General features: G+C 40.5%; 1 protein-coding gene across 1 annotated transcript in view; it reads left to right on the top strand.

The window, feature by feature from the left end:
* KIAA1958 (KIAA1958 ortholog) overlaps positions 1-20,536 on the top strand; it is a 61,494-nt gene extending 40,958 nt beyond the window's left edge. The window contains exon 3 of the mRNA XM_063422905.1: positions 19,384-20,536. Coding sequence (XP_063278975.1) covers positions 19,384-20,429 — 1,046 coding nt within the window. The 3' untranslated portion in view covers positions 20,430-20,536. The remainder of the gene's footprint in view (positions 1-19,383) is intronic.
* Positions 20,537-25,665: the final 5,129 nt, after the last annotated feature.

Genomic DNA, 25,665 nt, shown 5'->3' with positions numbered 1-25,665 from the left:
GCAGCCACAGGCAAAATGGTTTTTAAGGTCCATTTTGGGCAGGGTTGTGTCATGGGAGGGAGCATGCAGCGACCTTCTGTGTGCATGGGTCACGGAGGATACGAACTGCATGTGTGCACGACATGCACATTCCTGATGAACCAGAAAGAACTGGTCTCAGCCAGTGAAGCCTGGAGTTGGGGAGTTTGGTATTGCCTTCACCTTGTCAAATGAGTACTGATGGATCTAGAAAGGCAAAGGAGAGTACCAGGAGAAAGGTTTTTCTTCTATAAATGGTTACCTGTAAATCAGAGCAATCTGTGGACACAAGAAGTATAAGTACATCCTTAACTGTGAATTTGATAAGACTGTAATCTATGATAATTTTTTTCCATTTTCCCAGTGGAAGTTCTGATACACTATGTCCATAATTTTTCTCATCTCCTGCCAAAGCAGATAGAACTGGCACAAACAGATCAACATTACCGGATAAAGAGCATGTTAAAACACCTGACTTCTGCTGAGTGATTATCCCACGTGAAGAATAACTGTTAGCCACAGGTTTTTGGAAGGAGGTGGAAATCTGTTTCTTGAACAGATTTCAGACGTGTCAGCTTCTTCTGGACCTGAGCACACACAGTTCTCACTCTTCCAACTTCTTTAGTGGTGCCTTCCCAGGAGGAGATGAGGCAAGAGCAAGTTCTCCATCTGTTCCCTTACCAGTTCAGCCTGGAACTGCCTGATCAGACAGAGTACAGTGAAAGAGCTAAAAACTGCCTATATGCAATCCTTGTGGCAGATATTGTAAGAGCTAAAACCTATGACTTTAACTTGAACATCCTGAAATCTGATTGCATGCTAGTAAATCTGTCAACTGGCAAGAGCGTGCAGATCTTCTTGCAGATAGGTAAAACAACAGACAAAGTTAAATAGAGTTTTATCAAGTAAAACCCTCCTAAGCATTAGAAATTTGAAACGATGATACCTGTCTCAGTTACAGCAAAACAAATTCTTCTTTGGGACCCATTTCTTGCATGACTGCATCTCTGAGAGGCTATTTTGCAGTAGTCCTGTCATGTAATGTCCCTTATGGAAATTCCCTTGCAAAACTTCATCTGCTTTATAACCAAGTCTGCTCTGCTAAATATGAGAAAGGCAGGATGCCTGATGCCACTCAACCCAAATTGAGTGTTAAATTTACTCTGCCTTCTTCAGTTTATAACTTATCACTGCTATTTGTTTCTACTAACCTGTCCCTGGAACTTGCTCAGTCTCAGACTTGCAATCTGGAACAGTGGAAAACAAGCAGAATTTTTCCACATTCGGTGTGTGTTATCTGGGAGAGTATATTACTTTCAACAGATCCCTTAAAAAAATCCAAGCTCCTTTCAACTGTTTTTGCCAGGTCCTCAGAAGCCAAACAAGATCAGCACTTGTTACTGCTCGTGGTTAAACCTTACAGGAATGGATGCTGCACAACATTTTCACATTTATATAGTTTCAAAAACAGGATTGCTCCTTGTCTAGTCTGATTTTGAGGGCAAAGTGGGATTGCACTCACTGCCTAAATCAACCCTCAGAACCTACGGGTGCTTTTTGCATAGACAGTGATGGGTTTCTCAGAGTGCTGTTCAATTTCCAGTTCATGCAGTTATGATCTGAGTGGTTAAATTTCTTGTGCTGTTCCAAAAAAGCATAACACAATTCCTCTCCTGAAACTGGTAGTGTTGTCACATGCTGTTATTTTACTCAGAGATTGTGGCATTTTAATAAGGATAAAGTGATTGACATATGACTAAAACTTGATACATGAGCAAAGTCCCCCATTTCCATGGAGCCTTCTCCTTTGGGAAAGAAGTGCTGGCATTATTAAATCTTCTTGCAGAGAGGTGGGAAATGTTGGAAATCGAGTTTATTACAGATGCACAGCAGATTCTTGCAGGTAAAATGTGGACGTTTGATTAAAGATTAGATTAGGGTAGTTGCTTATGTACAATGATTTTGTTAGATTGTCTCCTAACAAAGAATGATGTACTGAAAGTGGTGCATGATATATAAAATTAGGGCAGTGTTGAACTACAAGAGGATGTTTATTTATCCTGTGTAAACATTTTTCTATCCTAAACAGACAGATGTAAGTCTTTTACATTCTGGTGTAGAAAAAGGTAGGAACTAATTATATCAAAAAGCCTGTATTAGAGCTTTTATTATTTTATTTATAGACTCAGTTCCTGCTTGACTAAACAAAGGTTTAGTTGAAAGTGAGCAGAGGATTTAAATTCTGCCAAGTCCTCTCCAATATATGAAGTCCTGATCCCATTAGAACTGGTGATGTAAGGTCCAAGGTCTACAGGACTAAGGCCTTATTTAAGTAATGATTAAAGGCTGCAATCCAATCAGCAAGAAATACTACTCAAGCTGAAGTGACATAGCCTTGCATTTGTACCAGACACAGCTGATATTTCCATGCATGGTAATCCCATAGATCATGAAAGTCTGAGTGAGATTATCCATGAAATCAAAAACCTTGATGATATATATTATCTTAGGCCAGTTTAAGCCCCATTATGCTTTTGGACTAGTGTCTCTTTCAAACTTCTTTTTTTTTTTAACTCATTTACTTTTCTTTGATTAAGCTGTGGCAACTCAGTGTGTAAGCAGGGTCCTTACAAAGATATTTTCATGTCTTGAAAGAGAAGTGGCATCCCAGTGAAGATTTGGTTACGTTAGATACCGATTTTTGTGTTTAGATGTCTGTCTAAGCACTGTGAAATATACTGAATTATTTTTTGTTAAATTTCAGCATAGTAAGTGGACATTAATCCATGAGTTTTCAGATTTTACTTTACCATTCTAATAGCAAAGCCTTCAAGAATGCAGGTGGGTATTATTTAGTCCTTTTTTATTTCTGGAAAAACTGAGAGAATCTGCATGTGTTAGGAGAGGAATTTTTGCACTGATGGAGAGTAGGGAATTTCTGCAATTTCTACTGCTCAAACCACCTCTTTTGTTTTATGTTTTTGCTAATACTTGGGCTGGTTTTAATGTTCAAGGACCAGCAAGGGCAAGGTAGATCACATCAGTGGAGATGGAAGGTGACTAAGAAACGTGATGCTTTAGGTTGTAGTACATGCAGCCTAGAGCAATTAGTGACATTTGGATGTCTGAAACCAGGAATGTAAACAATTTGATGTTATTGCAGAAGGCCATGGAGGGAGACTGTTGCTCAGAGAAGGGCAGGGCTTATTTTAAATGAACACAAGATTTGATTCTGAGAGCTGTAGGATTTACTTTTTAAGCAGAATTGCTGAAGAATTTATGAAGAATTTCCTCTTGAAGACTGAGGGTGAAGATGTGTTCTGTGTTAACAAAGACGGTGCAGCAGGACATTTCTGATTCAACACGAGTGCATCACTATAAATCCAGGAACAAAGAGTCCAATGATAAAAAAAGATACCAAACTTTTATGTACAAATTGTGCAAAATGCAGAGTAGTAAGTTGAGATGCAAGATAAAAAAATCATCTAAATGTATTGACTGGGGTTGCTGCTTTTGTCAGAGGTGTGGCAGATTACATTCTGTGTGTACCATCACATTGCCTTCTACATATATTCATCACTGACTGCCTGACATCAAGCCTGACTGCTTGTTTTACGTGTACAGGCATTTTCAGGGTCTGGAAGGGAAAGACTTTGTCCACAAGCACCTCTCATAGTCAGTGCTGCTCGCTGTCCTGGCATTGTGGTTATCAAACACTACCCGTGTTTGAATGTGTGCTGTGATGGATGCTGGCCTGTGCTGAGGGCAGTGCTTATCCTTCCTGACTCTGATGTCTCTGCTCTGAGATCCTCTCAATTCTTTTATTTTCTGTAACTGGTATGTCGAGATTCCAGATCAGTGCCAGGTAGTCAGCTTAGCTTGGTAACTCAGACAAAGATATAGTTCTGTTACTGTGCTCTCATCATAGAAAGGTGTAAGCAGGACTGCAGCCTTTCACAACTGGGACTCAGCATGGGTTGACTCCTACTCTGCTCTCGGATGTCTAGACTGCAGGTTACAGGTGTTCACATAACTCTCTGTCTGAACATGACTGTTATAAAATGGAGTGCCTCTGGGGCCTGTTGGCTATTGATGTAGAACTCTTAGAGGAATATTTTAAGTATTTCTCTGCAATCAGAAGAAGACCTCTCCCCTTTCCCCCTTCTTTCTGTCTGCAATGTCTGCAATTGTGTGATTTGAAATTAAATGGGAACCAAGATCCTTATATAAGATTCGTGGATTATAAACTGTTGGATGAGCATCAAAACATTACAAAACTTCGAGGTGAAAGGAGTCTCTTCACACTTTGTGAACTGACAGTTTGGCTAGATTTAGCTCTAAATCACTGTTTATCTATAAAAAAAAAGTGTCAGCCTCGCAAAGCCTCAGCCTTGCACTCCAAAGAAGTGCAAACAAGAAAAAATAATTCCTTTCTTAGAGGTGTATATAAATGTCTTGGTTTGGAAAGACAGGCATCTGTCAGAGAAAACTGGAGTTTCCTTTGGAATGGAGAATGTAAAAACCCCCTCTCTCCAAATTATTGCAATTTTGCAATTAGGAGCTTTCAGGCAAAATATGGGACTAGGAATAACAGTTGTATACTAGGAATATTAAAAAAAATACAAATGCAAAAAAACCAAGCAAGCAAACAAACAAAAGTCCTAGAAAACCCTGACAGTCAGAGATATGACCTGACACGTGTTGTCAGGGTGTTGGAAGCAGTCCAAATAAGTCTTCCTGGAGTAACAGGTGTTGTTCTGTGGAGCAGAGATGATCCTATAGAAAAAAAGGTCCAGTGCTGGCAAGATGGGTCCAGTATTGCTCCAAGGATTCAGAGGAAAACTGGCTGAATTAATGTTTGGGATTGCTGGTTTTATCCTGGTGGAAAGGCTTTGGCTCCTCCCACTGGGTGGAGCATCCCACAATGGAATGAGGTGATGTTATCAGTCATGTGAGAGGCCTTCAATGGCCCATTCACAGGTGATGTCCCTCGCAGGAGGGTGGGTGGAGGAAGAGATGAGAAGGCACTGCCTTATCTGGATGTCCCATTAACAGAAGGCATCCGCCCTGTAGAGTTACAAGAGATCAAGAACAATATCTTCCAGCTGGTTTCAACAGATGGAAATAGAATACACATTTTTGGTTTCATTTTTCAACCCAAGACAATAGAGCATACAAAATGAAAGTAGCACAAGAAAAATAATCACATAAAAAAGAAAGTTACAAAACTCTTTATTTAAATAAAGTTCTTCCAAGAGCACTCAAATAACTGCTGATCAGTCTCTGTATTTGTAGTTTACATACAAAGATTGATGAGTTGGCTAAAGTGACTGCTTGAAGCCTATCTCCAGGTACATAGGATGCTGAATGTGGTCAAGTGAACACTTAAATATATGTAAGGGTGAGACAGTCTTCTCTTTGTGTTGTACTGAAGAGTTCAGAGTCCATTGTTGCTCTTTAGGTCCCATAATTCATATCTATTGCTGATCTAGTCAATGGCCTAAATATAATAAGTGCTGAGATACATAATTACAAAAAATATAGCACTTTTTTTTTAAAGTTGCTAGGGCCTGGCTTATTTAGAAGAATAAAATTACATCATTATACTTTTAAATATCAGAAAAAGGAAGCTATTGACTTAATTAATCACCTGATTTTGCAGCAGTGATTTGCCAGCCCACTTCCTCCTTCAATTATCTGTATCCAGATGCTATTAAATTATAATCTAATGTTTTAGGGGCTGTATTCTAGAAGTCTAGCTAGACATCTTTATTCCAGAAGTCTAGGTAATGATTGGTTATCTCTACAATATTTCAAGGGAGTTCTGTTTAAAAGCAGGACAATAGCATAAAGAGGACAAGTTTAGCCTCGGTCATGTAATTCTTTTGTCATCTGGGTGCACAGCATGACAAATTTTTTAAAAAGAAATGAACACACAGTACTAACAACTCTAATACAAGAGTTGTTTTTGCAGCTGTTCCTATAAGTGGCATTTATCAAGGTAGTAGTTTTTGCAGGACACAGAAATGAAAACTCATCAATTATTACAATATCTTTAGATTTTCACTGTCCCTAAGAAATGTACCTATTACCTTTCACGTCTCCATGTGTATTTTCTCTAGTGCAAATTCCTTTCAGACACAGAAAGCTCATGCCAGTCTTTTTGTGTAATCAGCAATGGACTTGTCACCTAGAGGTTGTCCTAAATAGCAGGTGTTTATCACAACTATGCACAGCTTATGCACAGCTATGCGTGCAAAAGATTAGGCTGCTGCTTTCCTTAATGCCAGGGCTTGTTTCCTTTTTTCAGCATGAACCTCCTGTGAGTGGATCTACCTGCAGCACAAAGAGACATCTCCTAGCAGCAGTGTTACTGGAACTATAGATAGATCTAGATAGAGATCTAGATCTAAATATAGATATAGATATAGATATAGATATAGATATAGATATAGATATAGATATAGATATATAGATACAGATATATACGCTTTCCTGGAGGGAACCATTAATGAGTATTCGTACTGAAAGTAGGTTGATATTGGAGATGTTTGGGTATGGGCTTCCAGATGGATTCCTGCAATAAAAAGTGTGTAAGACTATTGATCTTGTGTAATGGTGGAGGGTGAAAGAATGATCGTTTCCATGCAATCTGTGAAAGTTATTTGCCTGCAGCTAAGAGGGAAAGAAAAGGACTTTTGCAGCCAGGCCTCAGAAGCTTTTAAGCGTTAATTTTGTAAAGCATGCCAAGTTGAGCTGACAAACAGTTGAGAATATTCGCTGGAGTTCTGAATAGAGGAATTGCATCACTGAGAATTATTGACTCTTCATTTAAATATATATTTTTCATTCAAAGTACCACAGCACAAATAGTATTAAGGAGGATGGTGTGTCATACCAGAAGACAAACAGCCCATTTCAATGAATGGTTGTGTTCTGGACCATCATTGTTCATTTCAGACCCAGAAGTACACCCTGTCCCCCATTACCCTAACATGAAGCTCAGAAAAGCAAAAAAAAAAAAATAGGATGCACAAGTGAAAAGTAGAAAACAATCACTTTTGTAAACCAGTATGATTGAGATTTCTTTAGAGTGACTTAAACAGGCAACTATTTTGTGTGAGGTGCTCTGTTTTATGATACTGGTATATAAAAGAAGAAAATAATGCCTCTGCTGGTTCCAGCTGTCCTGAAAACATATGGAAAAAACAAACAAAATTGGACACATCTGTACTGAACATCACTTTAATTGTAGGAAATAGATTATTTAACATGATGCTTTTGATCAGAGATTAGTGCCTTTGTGTGATCTTTGCAGTTGTTTCATTTTAGAGCTATTTTCAGCTTATGATTTGTGAGTCTTTAAGAAAAGACAAACTAGGTAGGGTCAGATTTGGATCTGCAGAGATGCAGCCCAGGAACCAAGAGAGATGCTGACCCTGGAAAGGCTTCAGACACACACTTTACTTCTGCTCTTCAGATGGGATGCTGGGAGAAAAAGGGAGCACAGAGCTTGATGTTTTAGATCAGGACACTTTCTGAGAGTGATTTTCCACTTTGTGTGAGCTGGTGCTTCACTAAACAGGGCCAAGAAAGTGATCATTCCTCTGTTTTGGGTAGTGGTGAGACCACACCTCAAATCCTGTGGTCAGTTTTGGGCTCCTCACTCCAACAAAGATATTGGGGTGCTGGAACATGTCCAGAGAAGGGCAACAAATCTGGGAAAGGATCCGGAACACAAGTCTCATGAGGAGCAGCTGAAGGAACTGGGGTTGTTCAGCCTAGGCAGCCGTGTAGGTGTTGGTCTCTTCTCCCAAGCTAGTGACAGGATGAGAGGAAATAGCCTCAAGCTGCACAAAGGGAGGTTAAGGTTGAATATTAGGAAAAAATGCATCATCAAAAGGGTTGTAAAGCATTGGAACAGGCTGCCCAAGGAAGTGGTGGAATCATCATCCCTGTGAAACTGTTCAAAAACCATGTGGATATGGTGCTTGAGGACATAGTTTAGTGGTGAACATGGTGATTGTACTAGGTGGGTGGTTCATCTTGATATCTTAAAGGTCTTTTCCAACCTAAATGATTCTATGATTCAATGATTCTATACCTACAGAAGGACTACTTCACATTTGTATTCAAGATCTAAGATTTTAATAGCAGTAAACCTTGGGGAGAGCTGTTTTCACCTGTCTAAATGATGGGAACGTGGCATTTTTGCATAAGCTGTTCTGTGAAGCCAGCACACCTGTGACTACTCATTTCTCCACACCTAAATTATATCCCTCTTAGTGAGTCATCTTCTGTCATGTCTTTCTTTTTTTTTGTGCTTGCAGTGAGCCTAGAATCTGCTTGAGCATGAAACAGATCAGTAAAAATATCTGAATGTATTTTCTGTCTCTCTAAGCAAGAAAAAAATTTGGAATACAGACATCCTTGTTTGAATTTTTCCAGAGAAGAAAACAGAAGCATGATGATATTTTAGGTATTTTATCATGGCTGGCACAGCGCAGAGCAGTACTTGCTAAAACATTCAGATCTTGGAAGCACTGAAACATGATGAAATCTACCTTTCTTTCATAACGTATGCTGAAATGAAGCATATGCCCATTCCAGGAAGTGTTGAAACAGGCTATTAAATCAAAGCCTCAAGAGAGAGAAACTGGAACGCCTGCTTTCCCTGATGATTCTTTCTTGCTGGGGCGCTCCACAGAATGGTCACAGTAAAGATGCTTTCAGCACTGATTGTTTTGAACAGCTTGAATGTGGCTGGTGGCCTCTTTGGAACGGTTGGGTAGAGCTGTGTTTTCAATTCCCAGATAAGTCTACTTTTATCTGGAGCCAAGCAATGCTGCCTTTTAAAAATGGAAGGATGCTGCTGATCACACAAATGTTGTGTTAGACACAGCAATTTCCAGGTCATGGTTCCTAATGAATCCTGCCCCTGGTGGGAGTGGGGGCAGAGCTTCCTGTTAAAAAGTGCTACAGAGGACCTTTCTGAGTCTGATTAAAACTTTGTGTTATTAAAACTTTGCTTAATTATATACTAAGTGCATTGGCTGCATCTTACTTCTAATATATTCCTGTTAATCCCCTTAATTCTGATTGATCAGTAAATGCACATACAGAGAAATTCTGCATGTGTTCCTGATGATTAAACTGAGGGTGACTGTCACAGTGACACTGTGCTCTGTTGCAGCTTTTCATTAACTTCATAGGTCTTCATGATGAAAACATAACTTGAAACCATACAACAATGGATTAATAATACTTAATCAATTGCTTTCTGTTTTGTACTTGGGAAGGAAAAATGAAAGAAAAAAGCTGGTCTTCTGTTTTTTTCAGAGAAGGAGAAAGGGTATTCTGCGCTGTTCTACCCAAGGTCACATCACCCCAGTGCAACAGCTGAATATGCTGCATTATTGTATTATTTCAGTCAGGAAACCTGCACCTAAAGGTGAAGCCTGTGAAAAATAAGGATGTTCATCTGTGATAATTAAATAGCTTGTTTTGATTTTCTGTTTACACTCATTTCTCTTTTCACTGGGTATGTGCCTAACTCTGCTTTCCTGCAGTGACTGGCATAGCAGTATGAACGAGCCAGGGAAGCGCTGATGGTTTTGTATGGGACTGATTTCATTTTGCCCACAACTTGGAGCACTCTTCAGATTGTTATGGGCTCTGTCTTTCAGTCATGTTGATAAACCAGCTTAGGAAGTTTTTTTTCTGTCCTTTGCTCTTGACAGATGAAGCATTGCCATTTGTTTGGGACTTCATTTCTCTTATGACTATAAATCCAAGAAAACAGAATAACAGGAACACTATTCCTAGCATTACAGAACAGTGTGCATGCCTATGTGCTGATAGGCATTTTGGTTTTTTGCTAATAGATTTACATTTTATTTTTCCTCTCTGTATAAAGAATTGGCTTTATGCGTCTGTTTCCCCTCCCTGGTTTAAGATAGTCCTCAGAAAACTTACAGTTTGACAATGATTTGACCTATTTACCATTCACTTACAGAATTGTTAAATACATCAGACTGTTTATTGTGCTGCTGCATATTAAAATAGCCATGTATATGTATAACATATCCACAGTTATATCCCTTAAACGATACCCCATGTCCTCCCTTACGTTAATTGGTTTGTGTCAGTTTTGATATGAACTCATTCAGTAGCAGGGGAACTGATTGTTCATATCCTATATAGGAGAATAAATTATTTTTATGGAAATAGCAAAACAATCCTGACAGGAAAATTTTGACAGTGTAAATACAGAAGAGAAATAGTAACAGTCTTCTTAGCAGCAGAGAGGTATGTAAGTTGTGTATACTCTCCTGAGTGTGTACATAGCTAGAAAACATCTGAAGCTCCTCATTTTACTTAAGGAGACTTTACTCAAGTAGAGCTGCACAATGTAACTAAATATTTATTCAAACTATGATCAATTAGGTTTAAACATGTATTCAAGGACAGAAAGAAATGAATTGTGCCATGAACAACAGTCCAGCTCTTGATGAATGTGCTTCTCTTGCAGGTTTGTCTCCTTACTGTGCAAAATTTCCAGCTGCTCCTGCACCTCCTGGGAGTCTTTGTCTTGGCAAATGCCTGGGCATGCCATAGCTAGTCTGAAATAAAGTGGTCTTTGGTCAGTCGTGGTGTGTGAGCAGCTGCCTATCACAGTATCTAACCCTTGAGGCCTGTCGTCCTTCCAAAAGATGGGATGTATTCATGTCTCTGCCCCCTGCCCCGCTTTGAGTCTTCCCCAGGCTTGTAGGACATTTGCATTTTAAACTTCCATCCTTTTAATGTGATGAGAGTTGTGTTTGTAAAGGTTAAGATAAGGCTCATAGTTGTCATTTTTTCTTAGAGTGTTAGGAGGAGAGGACTCAGCACAAAACAGAAAAAGCATGCTAAAAGTCCACCTTAAAAGCTGTTTCACTTGAAGTGTTAAACTTCATTCTCTCTGGAGTACTGTGTAAAGCCCTGCTCCTCAAATACTGCTTTCTGAGCCAGTGAAGACAACAGAAATATGTGTGTTAAAGTGTGCATGGATTTTCCTTATGTGGGTTTGTAAATTGTGAGCTCTTCATAGAGTTCATGCCCTCTGCATCTTGCTTCACTTGTACTGGACAATATACAGTGAAAGATAAAACAACATTGCGCTGGCTGGGAAAAATCACCAACAGAATTTCAGAAATGATGCATCAAGCTCTCTAACAAGGCAGTTGGAGTACTTTGATAAGATAAAGATGGTGAGAGAAAAATACTGAGATGCAGTTCTTTGGGGTGCATGTACTGCAATCTGTATTACCAGAAGTAAATGGCATGACCTGCCAACACATTTCCTCTGGGTGAACTTCTAGATAGTTCAGACAGAATAGAAAAGGGTACTTTTTGATTCACTACCAACGGCACTTTAATAAAATAGAGGAAAAATGTCTGCAGTTTTTAATAAGCAATATATCAACCATGTGCTGTCAGCCTGTGTAGAGAGTTTCACAGTATGATTTATTATGTTAATTACAGTCATGTGGGCCTCATGCTCTTAAGTCTGAAACTGCTCACATTCTCAGCTTGATTTAAGAATATGCTTTGGCCAAGACTTAAAGTGCAGCTTATTATGATTAATGTAATAAAATATTTATTACATTCTCCTTTTCTTTGTTTCTCTACTGGCTGCCCCAGTTAGACTGACTCATTCTGAAACACTGTTATAAATTAGATTTCAGATGATAAGGATTGTCATCTGGTTTTAATCTCTCTCTTTGGTGTTATGTTTTTTTCATATCCTTTGTTCTTACTCTCCCTTCTCTCCCCCTCATCTTTATTTCTCTCCCATATTTCCCAGATCAATCTTCTTCAGCTGCTGTCTACAGTGAACCTAAAGCAGGCAAATTTCATAGCCCTGGCTCATTCCTTCCAGACGTCTTGCATTGGTTTCTCAGCTATGCTTATTAAAGGGTTTTCTTAAATGTGATGACATTAAAATTGGTGGTACAGAGTAGCTGAGAACATGCTAAGTCTCTGGTGATATGAGATGGCATGTTATATGTTTTACATTAAAATTCTTCTTAGAGAAGACTAAGAGCCTGTTTCTCATTCTTCCACAGGACTTTTGACTGCAGAGAGGCACAAAATTCCACTGTGCCAAATATTCCAAAATGCTATATAAATTTGTACCTGTGATCTTGTGTAAACCGGCCCAGTAGTTAAATTTCTGGCTGAGCAATCACTGCTTCCGATATTTGTTTACACATCTATAAATCTGTCTTTCTCTGTAGGAGCATAGAAAGAGAGGAAACTTCAAAAATGTAGATGCTTGGTTTTGGTATGTAAGAAATGGATTTTTGCCATGAGAATTGTATAATTTTCAAATTATAAACTTTATCCAATAAAGGAAGCGTGTCTCAGATCTTTATGGTTTTTCTCTTTTTGGGGTTTTTTCTTCTTGTTTTATGTTTTTTTCTTCTTGCTTTCTTTCTTCTTTTCAGCTTTTGAATCAAATCACTGTATACGTATAATTATTATTCAGTTCCATCTTCTATACGTATACTGACTTAGACCAGTTGATTTCTACATAAGCAGATATATAAGTATAGGGACACCAGTCCAAAACTTAAAGAGTGCTGTGTGGAATTGGAAACTTACTTGGGAGAGAGTTGTTGAGAATGTGTATGAAACACTCTCCAGACTGGTACTGAGCCAGGTCATCTTTGAAAACGAGTGCATCCTTTCTGCTGTGCATCACCCAGCTTCCAGTTCTCAGGGTAGTATAGAGCATTACCATCATTCCTTTAATTCCTTCTGCCACAAACCATCAGCTAACATACTTTGAAAAGGCAACTTTTCTTTATGTTGCTAAGAAGTCCTGGGTAAAAAAAAAAATCTGTTTTCCATAGTTAAATAGATAATGTAATATAATATAATATAATATAATATAATATAATATAATATAATATAATATAATATAATATAATATAATATAATATAATATAATATAATATAATATAATATAATATAATATAATATAATAGTCCAAAAGTGTCTCCTTTCTTTAGCTTTAAACTGAAACCAGCACTTGGAGTTTTGTAACAGTATTAGTCATTAACTGTTTGGAAAATATTAGAATATTTTATGGCTGAATGCAAAGATGCATACAGCTGACATTAGCTTCACATTATAGGTAATGTTTTCCCACTTACCAATTCCAATTTCACCAAACTACCTGATTTGTTTATCCTGAGCACTGAAAGAATAGAAGTTATATCTTCAAAGTGAACATTGTTGAAGGTAGTTTAGTCAGTTATTTTGAAAGGAATGGAGTTTCACATTTTAAAAAAAGTTTTCTAATTGTTTTGGGTTTGTAGTATAGAGGACTCTAAGTGTGGCTTTTATAGCCTTCACCTCTATGAGGAGTTGAGTCCCTGAATGTCAGTTAAATAAGGGTCCACATAATCTGTCTTCTTCTACCTTCTGTAAAGATAATAGCTATGGAAATAAAATGAGATGAGGCATGGCAGGAAGATACGGAGGTAGTTGCAGGGTTAGTTACAGTCCAGGTGACTGACTTGGAAGGGGCCAGATAAAATAGCAGATTCCACTCCAGCTGCCAGCAGAGTATATTTTGCCACTACGTTACCTAAATACCAGATATGTGGGTTTCTCAAAATATTTTCTGTTTCTGCTGTTCTCCATGTTGTGTCCAAGCTGTAGCATTCTGCTGTGCAGTGTTGGGCACACTGGGAGAGCTGGAATTGGTATACTTCTTCCTGTCAAATGGATGTTGAATCTGGGTAAACATCTCACTGTGGTTACAGAGGAAATACAACCCATTTTGCGTTGCAGCAGTTCATGCCAGTGCATCTCAGAACAGCTTCAAAAGGAAATAGTAAACTGTATGGCCTCATACCACAGAAATACCACTGAAATTGTTCAGTGGAAGATGGAACTGCAAGGTAAAACTGGAATGCAGCCCTTCTCTTTTCCACTACCATGATGAAACCAAAGCCAGACAACTAGATGAAGTGAACCAACAGGAACATTTTTTATTTAGAAAATGCATTTTTAGAACCTTTGTGCTGGAATGGCTCAGATGTCACATGCATCAGGTAGACAAAGAAGGCAGCCTTGTAAAAATTGGAGTTCCCAGGATGCTGCTGTTTCACACTGTTCATTCAATTGCTAGTATCCACTGCAAAGAAACAGTGACATGGTCAGTCATAGGAGAATGTAACTTCTTAATCCCTTGTCATAGCTACAAATTTCCTGACATTTGAGGGTTGTGCAGAAGTCCCATTAATATCAATCTGTATTTTGTTGGTTTGCCAGCGACCAAACTGAGTCCCAAATCTTTTGAAGCTGTTGTGAGAAAGTAGGAAAGAGAACACAAAGTGGAAATCAGCTCTAGTGTCTGAGTGAGCATTCACATTCTATATCTTGCAAAAAATGTACAGGTGACTAAAGTCTATTTTAGTGACTTCACTTCATGGAGATACCAATGAATAAACATTCCTGTGTTCATTTGTTTACAGTCTATGTCCTTTTTTCTTTGATATAATCTAAAGCTTTTTAATTGTAGAATCATAAAACATTTTACAGATAAATTCATTGGAGGAGGTTAATTGAAATATAGGTTTTTTTGCAAAAAACAGTCTTTCATAAGTGGATATTAATTGATTGTCTAATACTTCAGATTTTACATGCTAATGAAAGCCTTTTCTCAAAATGTTAAACTAGAGTTTAACATTTTAAATGTTAAAAATAGAGTTTAACTTAATATAGTGGGAACAGGAAACTTCAGCTGTTAAACAGAATTTAGTAACAACATCAGAGAGGTAGGGCAGAAATTCAAGGAAAAATACAGAGTAAATTTCTTCTACTTAATATTAGGATGTTTGTGCAAATGTTTAGAGGTTCTTCTGCTGTGGACACATTCTGCTCTTACCCTCAGCCTCATTTTTGGCAGCAAGAGATGAGAATGGTTTTCACTGATTTATTGTGATATGGTGAAAACCAGCTGTCAGCTTTCTACGTTTGGCATGCAGAACAAGCACTAATATTCCAGGATGCTGTGGTATGACAGTGATACTCTGCTGGTTCTGACAGGGAAGCAATAGCACAGCTTCCAGGGGGGCACATTTGTCAGAGGCTCATGCAGCTGTTCCCTACTGTGACTTGACCATAACTCCCTCTCACCACAGCGTGACCTCTGCTCACTGAGACTGTAGATTTGAGAGTGTCCTTTGCCTATAGATACCTTCTTGAAACAGGAGGGGACAGGAGAAAAAGGTAGGAGCAGGCTGTGGTTTACTTGAACGATTTTAATGGGCTGCATATTGCCATAGCCCAAAGGTTGGATATCACTGCTTTTCAGTAATTGCCAAACAGGCAACAGCCAACCTACAAGATGCTGGGGAGTGGAGAGAGGGCACTTAGCTCCAGCATAGAAGTATGTCGTGCTTCATGTGTGGTTAACTAGCTTTGTCACTTGAATGAAAGCATATTGGTGGAAGCAAGCCTGCTGCAGAGGCATTTTCCTAGTCAGGACAAAAATTTGGCAGTGAATTCAGCTGGTGATATGATTACCCCTAGGAAAACCCACCTTACTTTTAATGTACATCTGTGAGATCTCACTGCTTACCATATGGAGAATTTAAGAGTGTTTGCAATAATAACTCAGGTTTGTGACTCCCACTGATGTCACAAATTCTCTCTGAACATTACCAACCTGTATCTGTCTGTCTTGAAAGCAAGTGCCTTTCGCCCTGCCATATGTAATTACAGAGGTTACATCCTTTTCAGGGAGTCCAAGTGTGTGTATGTGTGTGAGCTGAAATTAAAACAAGCCTGAGTTTGATAACTCCACTGATAATATTCAGTCTTGGCTGTGTTAAGATCAGATTATGAAAAGATCAGAAAACAGCTGTTTCTCTGTGGGAGAGATCATCTGATGGTCATGGGCTAGCCTGGGACATCTGCTCCCACTAGGTTGTCTGTTTAATCTCTGCCTGGTCACTTTATCTCTTCCACTGCATTTGAACTAGAACATCTTAAATACTCACCACTTTTTCAAACTCATAGTTGTGAGTTTATCCCAGACCCCCCAGTAAGGTGGGTTTTACTGTCTTTTTCTGCTACACTCTGGTTTTCTTGGAAATGAAACTCTGATGTGGATGATACGCAGAAGAGCTATAACCAGGTCCTTTGTGCAGTGATGCAGCTGAGGGGACAGGACCTCAGGAAATGTATCTCCAATTCATTTTTTTATGCTTCTGCTTGTAGTCTGTAAAACATAGATAACAGAACTACTAGTTCCAAAGACTGCATTATGACCAGGAAAAGACACTAAGGATAGCTTGGCTTCACAGATCAATGACAGTAATTTTTGGTTGATTGGTTTTGACGAACCAGCTGAGAGAAATTAGACTTTAACATGAGAGTATTTGTCAAGCCTAACAATATAGAGACATACAGAAGACTACAAGAAAGGTGAAAGCATATATAACACCTCCCCGTTCTATCCCATATCAATTTGCAGCTTGGGGACATTCTGATATAGAGGTGTTCTCTAGCAACACTTTGTGACCTTTTCTTTCTGTGCTTTTACCCAGTTTTGGAACCCATGCACACTGAATAGTTGATGCACTGAGTAGTGATAGTTAAAGAGCAAACAAGTTTGTTTGCAGTAGTCAAGGAGCTAATGTAGATCCCCACCAGTGTTTCCAATAGTTTTCCCCAGCTCCACAGAACATTAAAAATGTTCTTTGGTTTCTATTCAGCAAGATCAGCAAAGTAAGACAAAGCAAACATCTGGGAACTGTTATATGGGAAACTCCCCGCGTTTGTGCCATGCTACATGATACGTCACCAATATTTGAGTGGTCATGTAGGAAGAGAATAATCCATTACTACTGCTTCAGCCTGGATTTACAGCCAAAGTAGAGGTAGCTCTCCTGATGTGGCTGCAGGAAAACCTGACCCATTGTTTTTAACATTTCCCACCTGCTTTGTGAAGTAACACACAACACACCACTCCAGAATGTAGTGTTTCTGGGCTACTGTTTTGGTAATACACAGTGGGAGAATCTTTAATTCAGCATGGGTTTGATAACTGTTAACTACAGATAAGGCAATTTCCTCTGCAGATTAAGGAGAGATGCTGTAACGTAAATGACTGACTGGGTGTCACTTCTGTGTTGTGACAGGCTATCCTCTAAGAAGAAGTGATTGATGACAATTATAAAATTGAGCCATTATATGCGCTGTTGATATTGAAATAGAACTTGGGATGTGGGCTGTCAGTCAAAGCAATGATTACTTACGCAGTTCTATAATAAGTGGTGGTGGGTGCAGTGAACATAATACCAGAGTAAATGTTTGTTTTGGAGCTTTGAACAGGGCTGTCTCTTTGTTTCCAGCCTGCATCTAGCCCACTAAAAGGATCTATTATGTACATTGCCTAAAGCATGAGGCTTCACTGCAGGCTGCTAGGAGCTCTTTGATACTGACATCAGTATTAAAACCAGTTTCTGTATCAGGCAGGTGACCTTTCTTTTTCTCCTGAAGCACAGTTCAAGCAAACTGGAGTCCTTTGTGGCAGCATTTTTTCCTGCCTATAGAAGCCTCCAAAGGCCTCAGTTGCAGATGCCCACTTCTCTGTGGTTTGCAGAGGATTTGAGAAACCCTTCACAGTGGATGAGTGGTGTGGATGCAGGATGCCTCTCTCTGAAGACACAGGACCTGGTCCTGAGGGTTATAAATTCAGTCCTGCTTCTGTCCTGCTGGGAGGTTCTGGGGCAAATCATTCCTTGTGCCTCTGTCAGCAGATGTGGTGTGGAGGTGGTGGGATGAACTTTCATGAGAGGCACTCTGTAGAGTGGTGGAAGGAGAAGCTGTCCAGCTCTGCACCAGTGTTTCTGGACTGCATGGAACACTGCAGGTGGGGTAGGGAAGGAGAGACTGCCTTCCTTTCCCTGCTGCCTTCTCCCCTGCTAATAGGCTTGCAGGGAAGAGAGGAGCAAGTGTCTGAGCACTGGTGCAAAGCCATGGATGTGCTACACAGCCTGACATAAACTTGTCCTGAAGGGCAGAAAGGCAACAGGAGCTTCACTCGTCATGTGTCACTTCAGGTGTGTATCTTGGGTGGGAAACACCTGGTGAAGGTTGCTATGGCACTGCTAAAAGGATGCTAGAATATATGGGTTTTGCAATGAGGTCAAATAGAAAATAACTTGGGGTTTTTTTCCCCTCTTCTGCTTGCTAAGTGGAAGAGAGACAAAAAGTGTTCTACATACAATTCCAGAAAATAGTTAAGTAATTGAATTTTTCCTTCTTTGCATTTGCTGTTAATTTTCTAAAACCATTAAGATTTATCACATTCAGAATGACAGTTCCACCTATATGCTTTTAGCTGTCTTCTTGTTCAAACAGATAGTTTGCACATGCCAAGAAAACAGTCCTTAGAAACACACATTGCTTTTAAAGCTTTTCCTTTTTATGCTTCTCTTATGATCAGCCTCAAAGTCATCTGTCAGTAACAGCTATCATAGTGGTAGCATCTGAATATTGTGTTTTGATATGTCATTGATTGTAAGGATCTATGAGGATAGCCTTTTGAAGCAATATAAAATTGTTTCCAGAATTTGATTTTTCTGCAAAATGAAAAGACAGTGTCATCATTTTACTTGTACTGTCAAGGTACAGTTTGATGACATAGAGAAGCTATATAATCATGTTTTTTCCCCATGTTTTCTAATGTTAAGGTATTAACTATTTTTTTCTTGTACATTTGTAAATTACACGTTACTCTGTAGTAATTTTACCTGTCATTTCTGTATGGTGTGATGCCTTATTTTGTACTGTACATTCTGACTATATTTATTTCACTCCTTAAAAATGTGTCTGATTAAAGATAAATATTACTGTCATAAATATGATACTTTAGCTCTTTTTCTTTGTAGGAAGGAAAATATAAGCAGTACAGCCTCTGGTTTCACAAATGATACAACTCTGAGTGGGCTTATTCCTGAGTCTGGGCCTTGCACACAACATTGGGATCCACAGAAAATCCTTCCACCTTGCCTTTGTTGTGAAAAACCTATTGCCTTTAATCTCAATGCTTTTCACAAATCTCCATGCACAAAACTGTGCACCAGTATCATGAGGAGCTCACTTAGTTTTGTATCTTAGAGTATTTGTTACACTGAAATTGGCTTTTCAGTCATGTGACAGGTATGTAAAGATGTTTGCAAGTGCTCTTCATGAAATCGATTTTCTTTCCTTTTTAATGAAATCTATTTTAGGAAAAAGTACATCACATAAACTCACTGCTTCTGCTTTCTCTTTTCTGTCCAATTCTTCATCTTCCAGACCAGGATGAGAGAGCAGCAGAGCTCAGCAGGGAGCAGAATGAGAAGACCATTCGTAGCACGCAGACGGCTCTCCGCAATTTCCGAGAATTCCTCATTTCCAAGTACCCCTCTGAGACCCGTGAGATCTATGTCATCCCCTGCAAAGAGCTTGATGCCTATCTTGCGTCCTTCTTTGTGGACGCCAGACAAAAAGATGGGTCTGAATATGAGCCAAACAGTCTGGCCAACTATCAGTGTGGACTGGAGCGGTATCTCAAAGAGCACAGGTATGGATACAGTATTACAAGGGATAAGGAGTTCAAGAGGTCCCAGGAAGCTCTAAAGCAAAAGCAGATAGAGCTGAGGTGTAAAGGCAAAGGAAACAAGCCACACAAATCCATGAAGCTCACCTTTGCTGATGAGCTTATCCTGCGCAAAAGAGGCCTATTGAGCCGGTACAATCCTGAAGGTCTTCTGAACCTTGTGTGGCTGAACAACACTAAGGCATTTGGACATTGCACGGGTTTCCATGGGTCCACCCTCAAGTGGGGAGACATCCGGCTGCGGGTGACAGAGACTGGGTTGGAGTATCTGGAGTGGATGGGGCCAGACAACGGGGACGTGAGTACCAAGAGCAAGAGAGGCGGGACGGACTCGCGGGTGTACGCCACCCAGCACTCCCCGCAGACCTGCCCTGTGCAGGACTACAAGGAGTACGCCCAGCGGCGACCCCCGGCCATGCGCTACGAGGATGCGCCCTTCTACCTGTCCATCAAACCCGTGGTCAACTTGGCTGCTCTTCACTGGTACAATTGCCAAGCCCTGGGGAAAAACAAGCTTGCCAAGATGGTGAAGACGATGTGTGAGAAAGGCAACATCCCTGGCCGCAAGACCAACTTCAGCGTCTACCAGAGCTGCAGCACTCTCTCAGAAGCTCAGAGCAACCAGCTGGTGCTGATCTGCAATAACTTGAGCCAGCAGGCTGCCCAGTCCATGGCAAGCCACTCCAATACTGGCAACTTCATAGTGTCAGCATCCTATGACTCTTCATCTGACACAGCTTGAAAGAACACTGAACACTTTTTTCTTTTCCTTTTTGCTTCAAGCATTCAATTTGTGCTCAGTAATACACATCAGCTGTGATTGTACACTATTCCCCCTCGCAGCCCTCTCTCCAGTGTTAATTCACTTTATAAGAATATATAAACATATAATATATTTTTCTTTTACAAATAAGTCAAAATAGTTTAGTATTACTAACAGTATTTATAGTGTTAATGCAAAAATGAAAAGTACTTATGGGTTATAATATGAATGCAGATTTTAAAAGGATAAAAATGGTTCTCAGGCAACACAAGATAGGCCGAAAATACCATTTTTAACATGCATACATTAATGTAAATCCCCAGGGAGGCTTACGCAGCAATTCTGTTTTAAAGCATTTTTTCAACTTAGTATTTAACATGACCTCCCACAGTGGAGGAGACAAACTTAACATTGGTTGCTGCTTCTTACCTGCTAGATTATTCTTGATCAGCAAGACCAAGAAATAAGAAACACATTAATGTAAGTTCACAAAACCATATACAGCATTTTTCATCTGTTTTTATTATGTTTCCTGAGGCTCAGTTATGCTGCAAAAATCCTGAAGTCAGCTAAATGCCATTTTTAACTTCTGGGTATGTTGATTTTCTAGGATCAAAATGTTGCTGGTGTTTAGGCTAAAAAGTATTGTTCCCAACAAAATGCAAAAGTATAATGGCAAAACCATTGTCACACATAATTTTACCTCTTTAAGCATAGATTGTTAGTGTTTATCACTGTGTGTATGTAATGTAAAACCTTATTGACACAGAGCACTCTTTCAGTATTCTGGGAAAACCAACAGTGCAGAAAAATCTGCAGTCTTATCCCAGCTGTACAGAAAAACGGCATTAACAATGTCTTAAGCCATCATTTGAAATCCACGAAATAGTGGACTCTCAAAATAGTAGAGAGTGCAATGATAGTTCTACAGAAATTTTAAAATAATTTCTAGAGAAAGGTAAAAAGCTGCATGGTTTTAAGTGCTGGAATACAAATTAAACTTAGCTACACATCCTCCGTTTCCATTGCAGACAATGGAAAATGTGCACGTGAATCTGAAGGCAGAATTTGGACCATAAAGCCGTGAAATAACAAGTTCTGCTGTTCTACTTCATGATGTAGTTGTTCTACTACAAGTATGGGAAAAACACTAACAAATTCACTGTTTTAGTGAACAATTATAATTCTTGACACTTAAAATTAGGAACAGTACTTTTCAAGTAATTAATCTTAGTTTAAGTTCCACAAGGATGTTCTAGGGCTGTGTTGAGGCTTTAGACAAGTCTGCTGGGGTAATTGAGTGCCTGCTGAAGTCAGTGAAAGAGACAACCTTGACTGACTTCTGCTGGGTATTGGACCAAACAGCTTTTGGAGGGGCTTTCTTATTTTGCAGTTTTTATTTCTTGTCTTTCTTTATGCTTGTTTGTCTGTATTTCTTCACATTCCTACATATCTTTCAAGTTCTTTAGATCTGCAACTTTAATGACTTTAATCATCACTAATTCCAAAGAAGAGGTGAAAGAAAGGTAGCAAATAGAAATAGAAGTAAGCTACCTAGCACCTGTAACCTTTTATCCTGTGTTCCTAGCATTAAATGTTCCTGTGTGAGAGGGAGGTGGCAGAGTGTCTGCCCCTCACTTAAGCCTTACTGAAGGTATGTTTTGGGGATGAAATAGATAGTAGATGTGCCACTGAAAAGTTTAAGGGCAGAGATTTCCACTATAATATATATCTGTCCTCCCAGGAAGCTTTATGCAGGTGGCACAACCTGGCTGTGATACCTTTTTTTTTTTCTCCCACATGTAGCAAGGCTGGTACAAAGTCTGAGTTTTCTGTGTCTGACACACCGTGGTAGTGTAACCACCAGTTCTACAGTCTTCCATTTACAATCCGTTGTCTCTCAGGGTAGGCAGTGGATTGGTGTTCACAAACACTTATTCATATTGTAGAGCCCTCCTTTTGTAACCTGGTTTTGGGACTTGAGGCCAAATTATGACCCTACTGAAGTGATTGCAAACTGTTCTGCGACTTTTAGTGCCATGGCATATCTGACTTGTAGGTGAAGGAGACAGAAGCACAGAGAAATTTCAGGTGAAGCCAGAAAGCTGCCAATTGTCTAGATGAGGCCAGACATCTGATTGCTGTTTGCACTGCCTTGCCTTTTCACAGTGGTGCTTTTAGTGTGATACGGTGGAAAATAGTTTGGCAAGGCCAGTGCTGCTCTGGGATTTCTTTACTGTTTTCCACTGAGGATTCAGCCAGTGGTGCTTAGTGTGTGCTGGAGTGTGAGCATTCCATGCCAAGGACCTCTCTCAAGGTGCCAGCTGAGAACTCAACCATGGAGCTGACCTCTAGGTCAGTCTGGTTTCTGTTTCTGCCCCACTGGCACTCATCTCAACACTAACCAGTGACAGCTATTGCGGTATCTGACTCAGTTTCCTACATTTCCCTTCCTGTTCTGCAGGAAGGAGACGGGTATCAGCTGGCCTTTGTGGGGCAGCAGATCTCTGTTTCCCACCTTTCCTCCCCTCCCAGCCGACCCTTTGCTCTGAGGAGGCTGGTCACTGGCTATACATGTACCGTGCTGCAAGCAATTCTCAAGTATTGCTTTACATCAGTGCTGTAATTTAGCCTCAGCACAGACCTCAGAAGAAAGAAGAGTGGCACTTTTAGGTTTTGAACTGAGAAGTCAAAAGAAGCATTTCCCATGACTTCTTGATTCTGCATGCTGCCTATATTGTTGATTACCACTGTATTAGGATGGTTTGTGCTGATCTCCAGTAGCAATGAGGCAACATGTCTGATACCCTTGACTTAGCAGGGCACATGAGCAATCTTTGCTTGTCTGGTTAGGAGATAAGCAGTGGAGTGTGTGTGCTTATTGTGATAGCTTCAGTATTATCATGAGGGAGGCCAGGGCCCAACTGTAATTAAATCTGGACATCAAGGACAACAAGGAGGATGTCTGCAAATACATCAAAAACAGAAGGAAAAGGAAGGATTATATGGGCCTGGTACTAAATGAAGGAAGGGCCCTGATAACAGAGGATATAGAGAAGGCACACTTACTGAATGCTGCCTTTGCATTGGTCTTCACTGGCAAGACCAGCCGTCAGGGATATCTGACCCAGGAGATCAGGGTAAAGGAATGTTGGAAGGGAGAGATTCCTTTGGTCAAGGATGGAAAGGTGTTGGAGAACACCTACACATCCACAAGTCCATGGACCATGATGGGATGCATCCACAAGTGCAGAGACACTTGGTGGACACCATAGCTGAGGTAGCTTACGATCACCTTTGAAAAGTCATGGAGAGGTGCCTGCAGATTGAAAAAAGCAAATGTCACCCACCCCAGTGTTCAAAAGGAAGGAAAGATGACCCAGGAAATTATTGGCTGGTTAGCCACACCACAATCCCTGGAAATGTGAGGAAGTGCCTCATTTGGGAGGCCACCTCTATCCACAGAAGGTGATCAGGATAGTCAGCATGGATCCACTAAAAGTAAATCATGCTTGATCAATTTGATTTGCCTTTTACAATCACACAACTATGTGGATGAGGGGAGAGCAGCAATCTTGTCTACCTCAACTTCACTGAGGCTTTTAACATTGTCTCTCATAGGCAAACTCAGGAAGAGTGGACAGGAGGGTGGATTGAGAACTGGCTGAACAGCAGATCCCAGACTCATAATCAGTGGCACGGGCTCTTGTTGGAGGCCTGTCCATGGTGGTGTCCCCCAAGGTTCAGTAGCAGGCCCAGTCTTGTTTAACTTACCCATCAATGACTTGGGTGAAGGGGCAGAGGCCTCCTCAGCAATTTCCCTGACAACACAAAGCTGGGAGGAGTGGCCGATACCCCAGAGGGCTGTGCAGCCCTTCAGAAGGGCCTCAACAGGCTGGGGAGATGGGCAGAGGGGAACCTTCTGAAATTCAGCACAGGCACATGCAGAGCACAGGCTGGGCTCTGATCTGCTGGGAAGCAGCTCCACAGAGAAGGAGCTGGGGTCTGGTGGACAGCAAGCTGTCCATGAGCCAGCAGTGCCCTGGTGGCCAAGAAGGCCGGTGACATCCTGGGCTGCATTATGAGGAGCAGTGCCAGCAGGCTGAGGGAGGTGATCCTGGCCCTCTACTCTGCCCTGGTGAGGCCTCCCCTGGAATGCTGTGTCCAGTTCTGGGCTCCTCAGTGCAAGACAGACATGGACATGGAGCTGTGGAGTAGGTCCAGTGGAGGGCAACAGAGAGGATTAAGGCACTGGGGCATCTCTCTAACCACACACAGGAACAAATTGGCCAGAGAGGATTCACCCTCACTGGAGATACTCAGGAACCATCTGGACACAATCCTGTGCTGTGTGCTTTCGGATGACCCTGCTCGAACAGGGAGCTTGAAACAGATGACACACTGTGGTTCCTTCCCAACTTACCCATACTCTGGTTCTGTGACTTTGTGATTATAGGAATAGTTTTGTTCTGCTTTGTGATATCTGTAGTAACTCCAGTAGTTCTGATGGCAGATTGGTGGGGCAGCCTCACACAGACTATTTGTTGAAACTAAATACATACGGACAGAATATGATACCCAAGTAATAACATAATACAAAAATAGTATTGTACTAGTTTTGAAGGGCATCTAATACAACTTATTATTCAGTCTTTATTTGTGGAGGGTTAAAGGAATTGAGTGACCACAGTTCATCCAATTACCATTTGTATTAAGGCTGTGAAAGGTTATTAACTGTCTGGGATGGAAACTTTGGATTTAATCTGGTTTTGTGGTTTTGTCTAATACTGGTAGGAGAGTAGGTGTCCTAATCTCTGTATTTGAGGTGAGGAAGGAGAACTCAGTTATTTGCAGTTTTGACTGAGGGTATCACACCTGCTTTGGCAGCAAGTTGCAAGCTCATAGCAATGGTGTGCAGCTTCCCTAGTGCTAAGACATAGCAGTGTGGCCAGGGGCTACTGCTGCCAAGACTTATCATCCTGTCCCTCTGCCTAAACGAAGAACTGTGGTCTCCAGCCTTGGCTCTTGTTACTGAGCACCTCTTATCATGAAATCAAGGGCAGCTGGCAAACCACTGTTCTGCTCCTGTCCAGCACAGGCTGTATGATGGTGATTGGGTTCAGTGGCTACAGTGAGGCACTGCAGGGGGGTAGCTGCACTGCTGATTACATCTGATGTAAAAGCTGAGCTTTTGCCCCATAGTGAGGCTGTGATT

This window comes from Prinia subflava, chromosome Z (assembly GCF_021018805.1).
Source record: "Prinia subflava isolate CZ2003 ecotype Zambia chromosome Z, Cam_Psub_1.2, whole genome shotgun sequence".
In the NCBI taxonomy this organism is placed as follows: Eukaryota; Metazoa; Chordata; class Aves; order Passeriformes; family Cisticolidae; genus Prinia; species Prinia subflava.
Note: the sequence above shows the minus strand (reverse complement) of the source record. Positions and strands in the feature narration are given on the sequence as shown.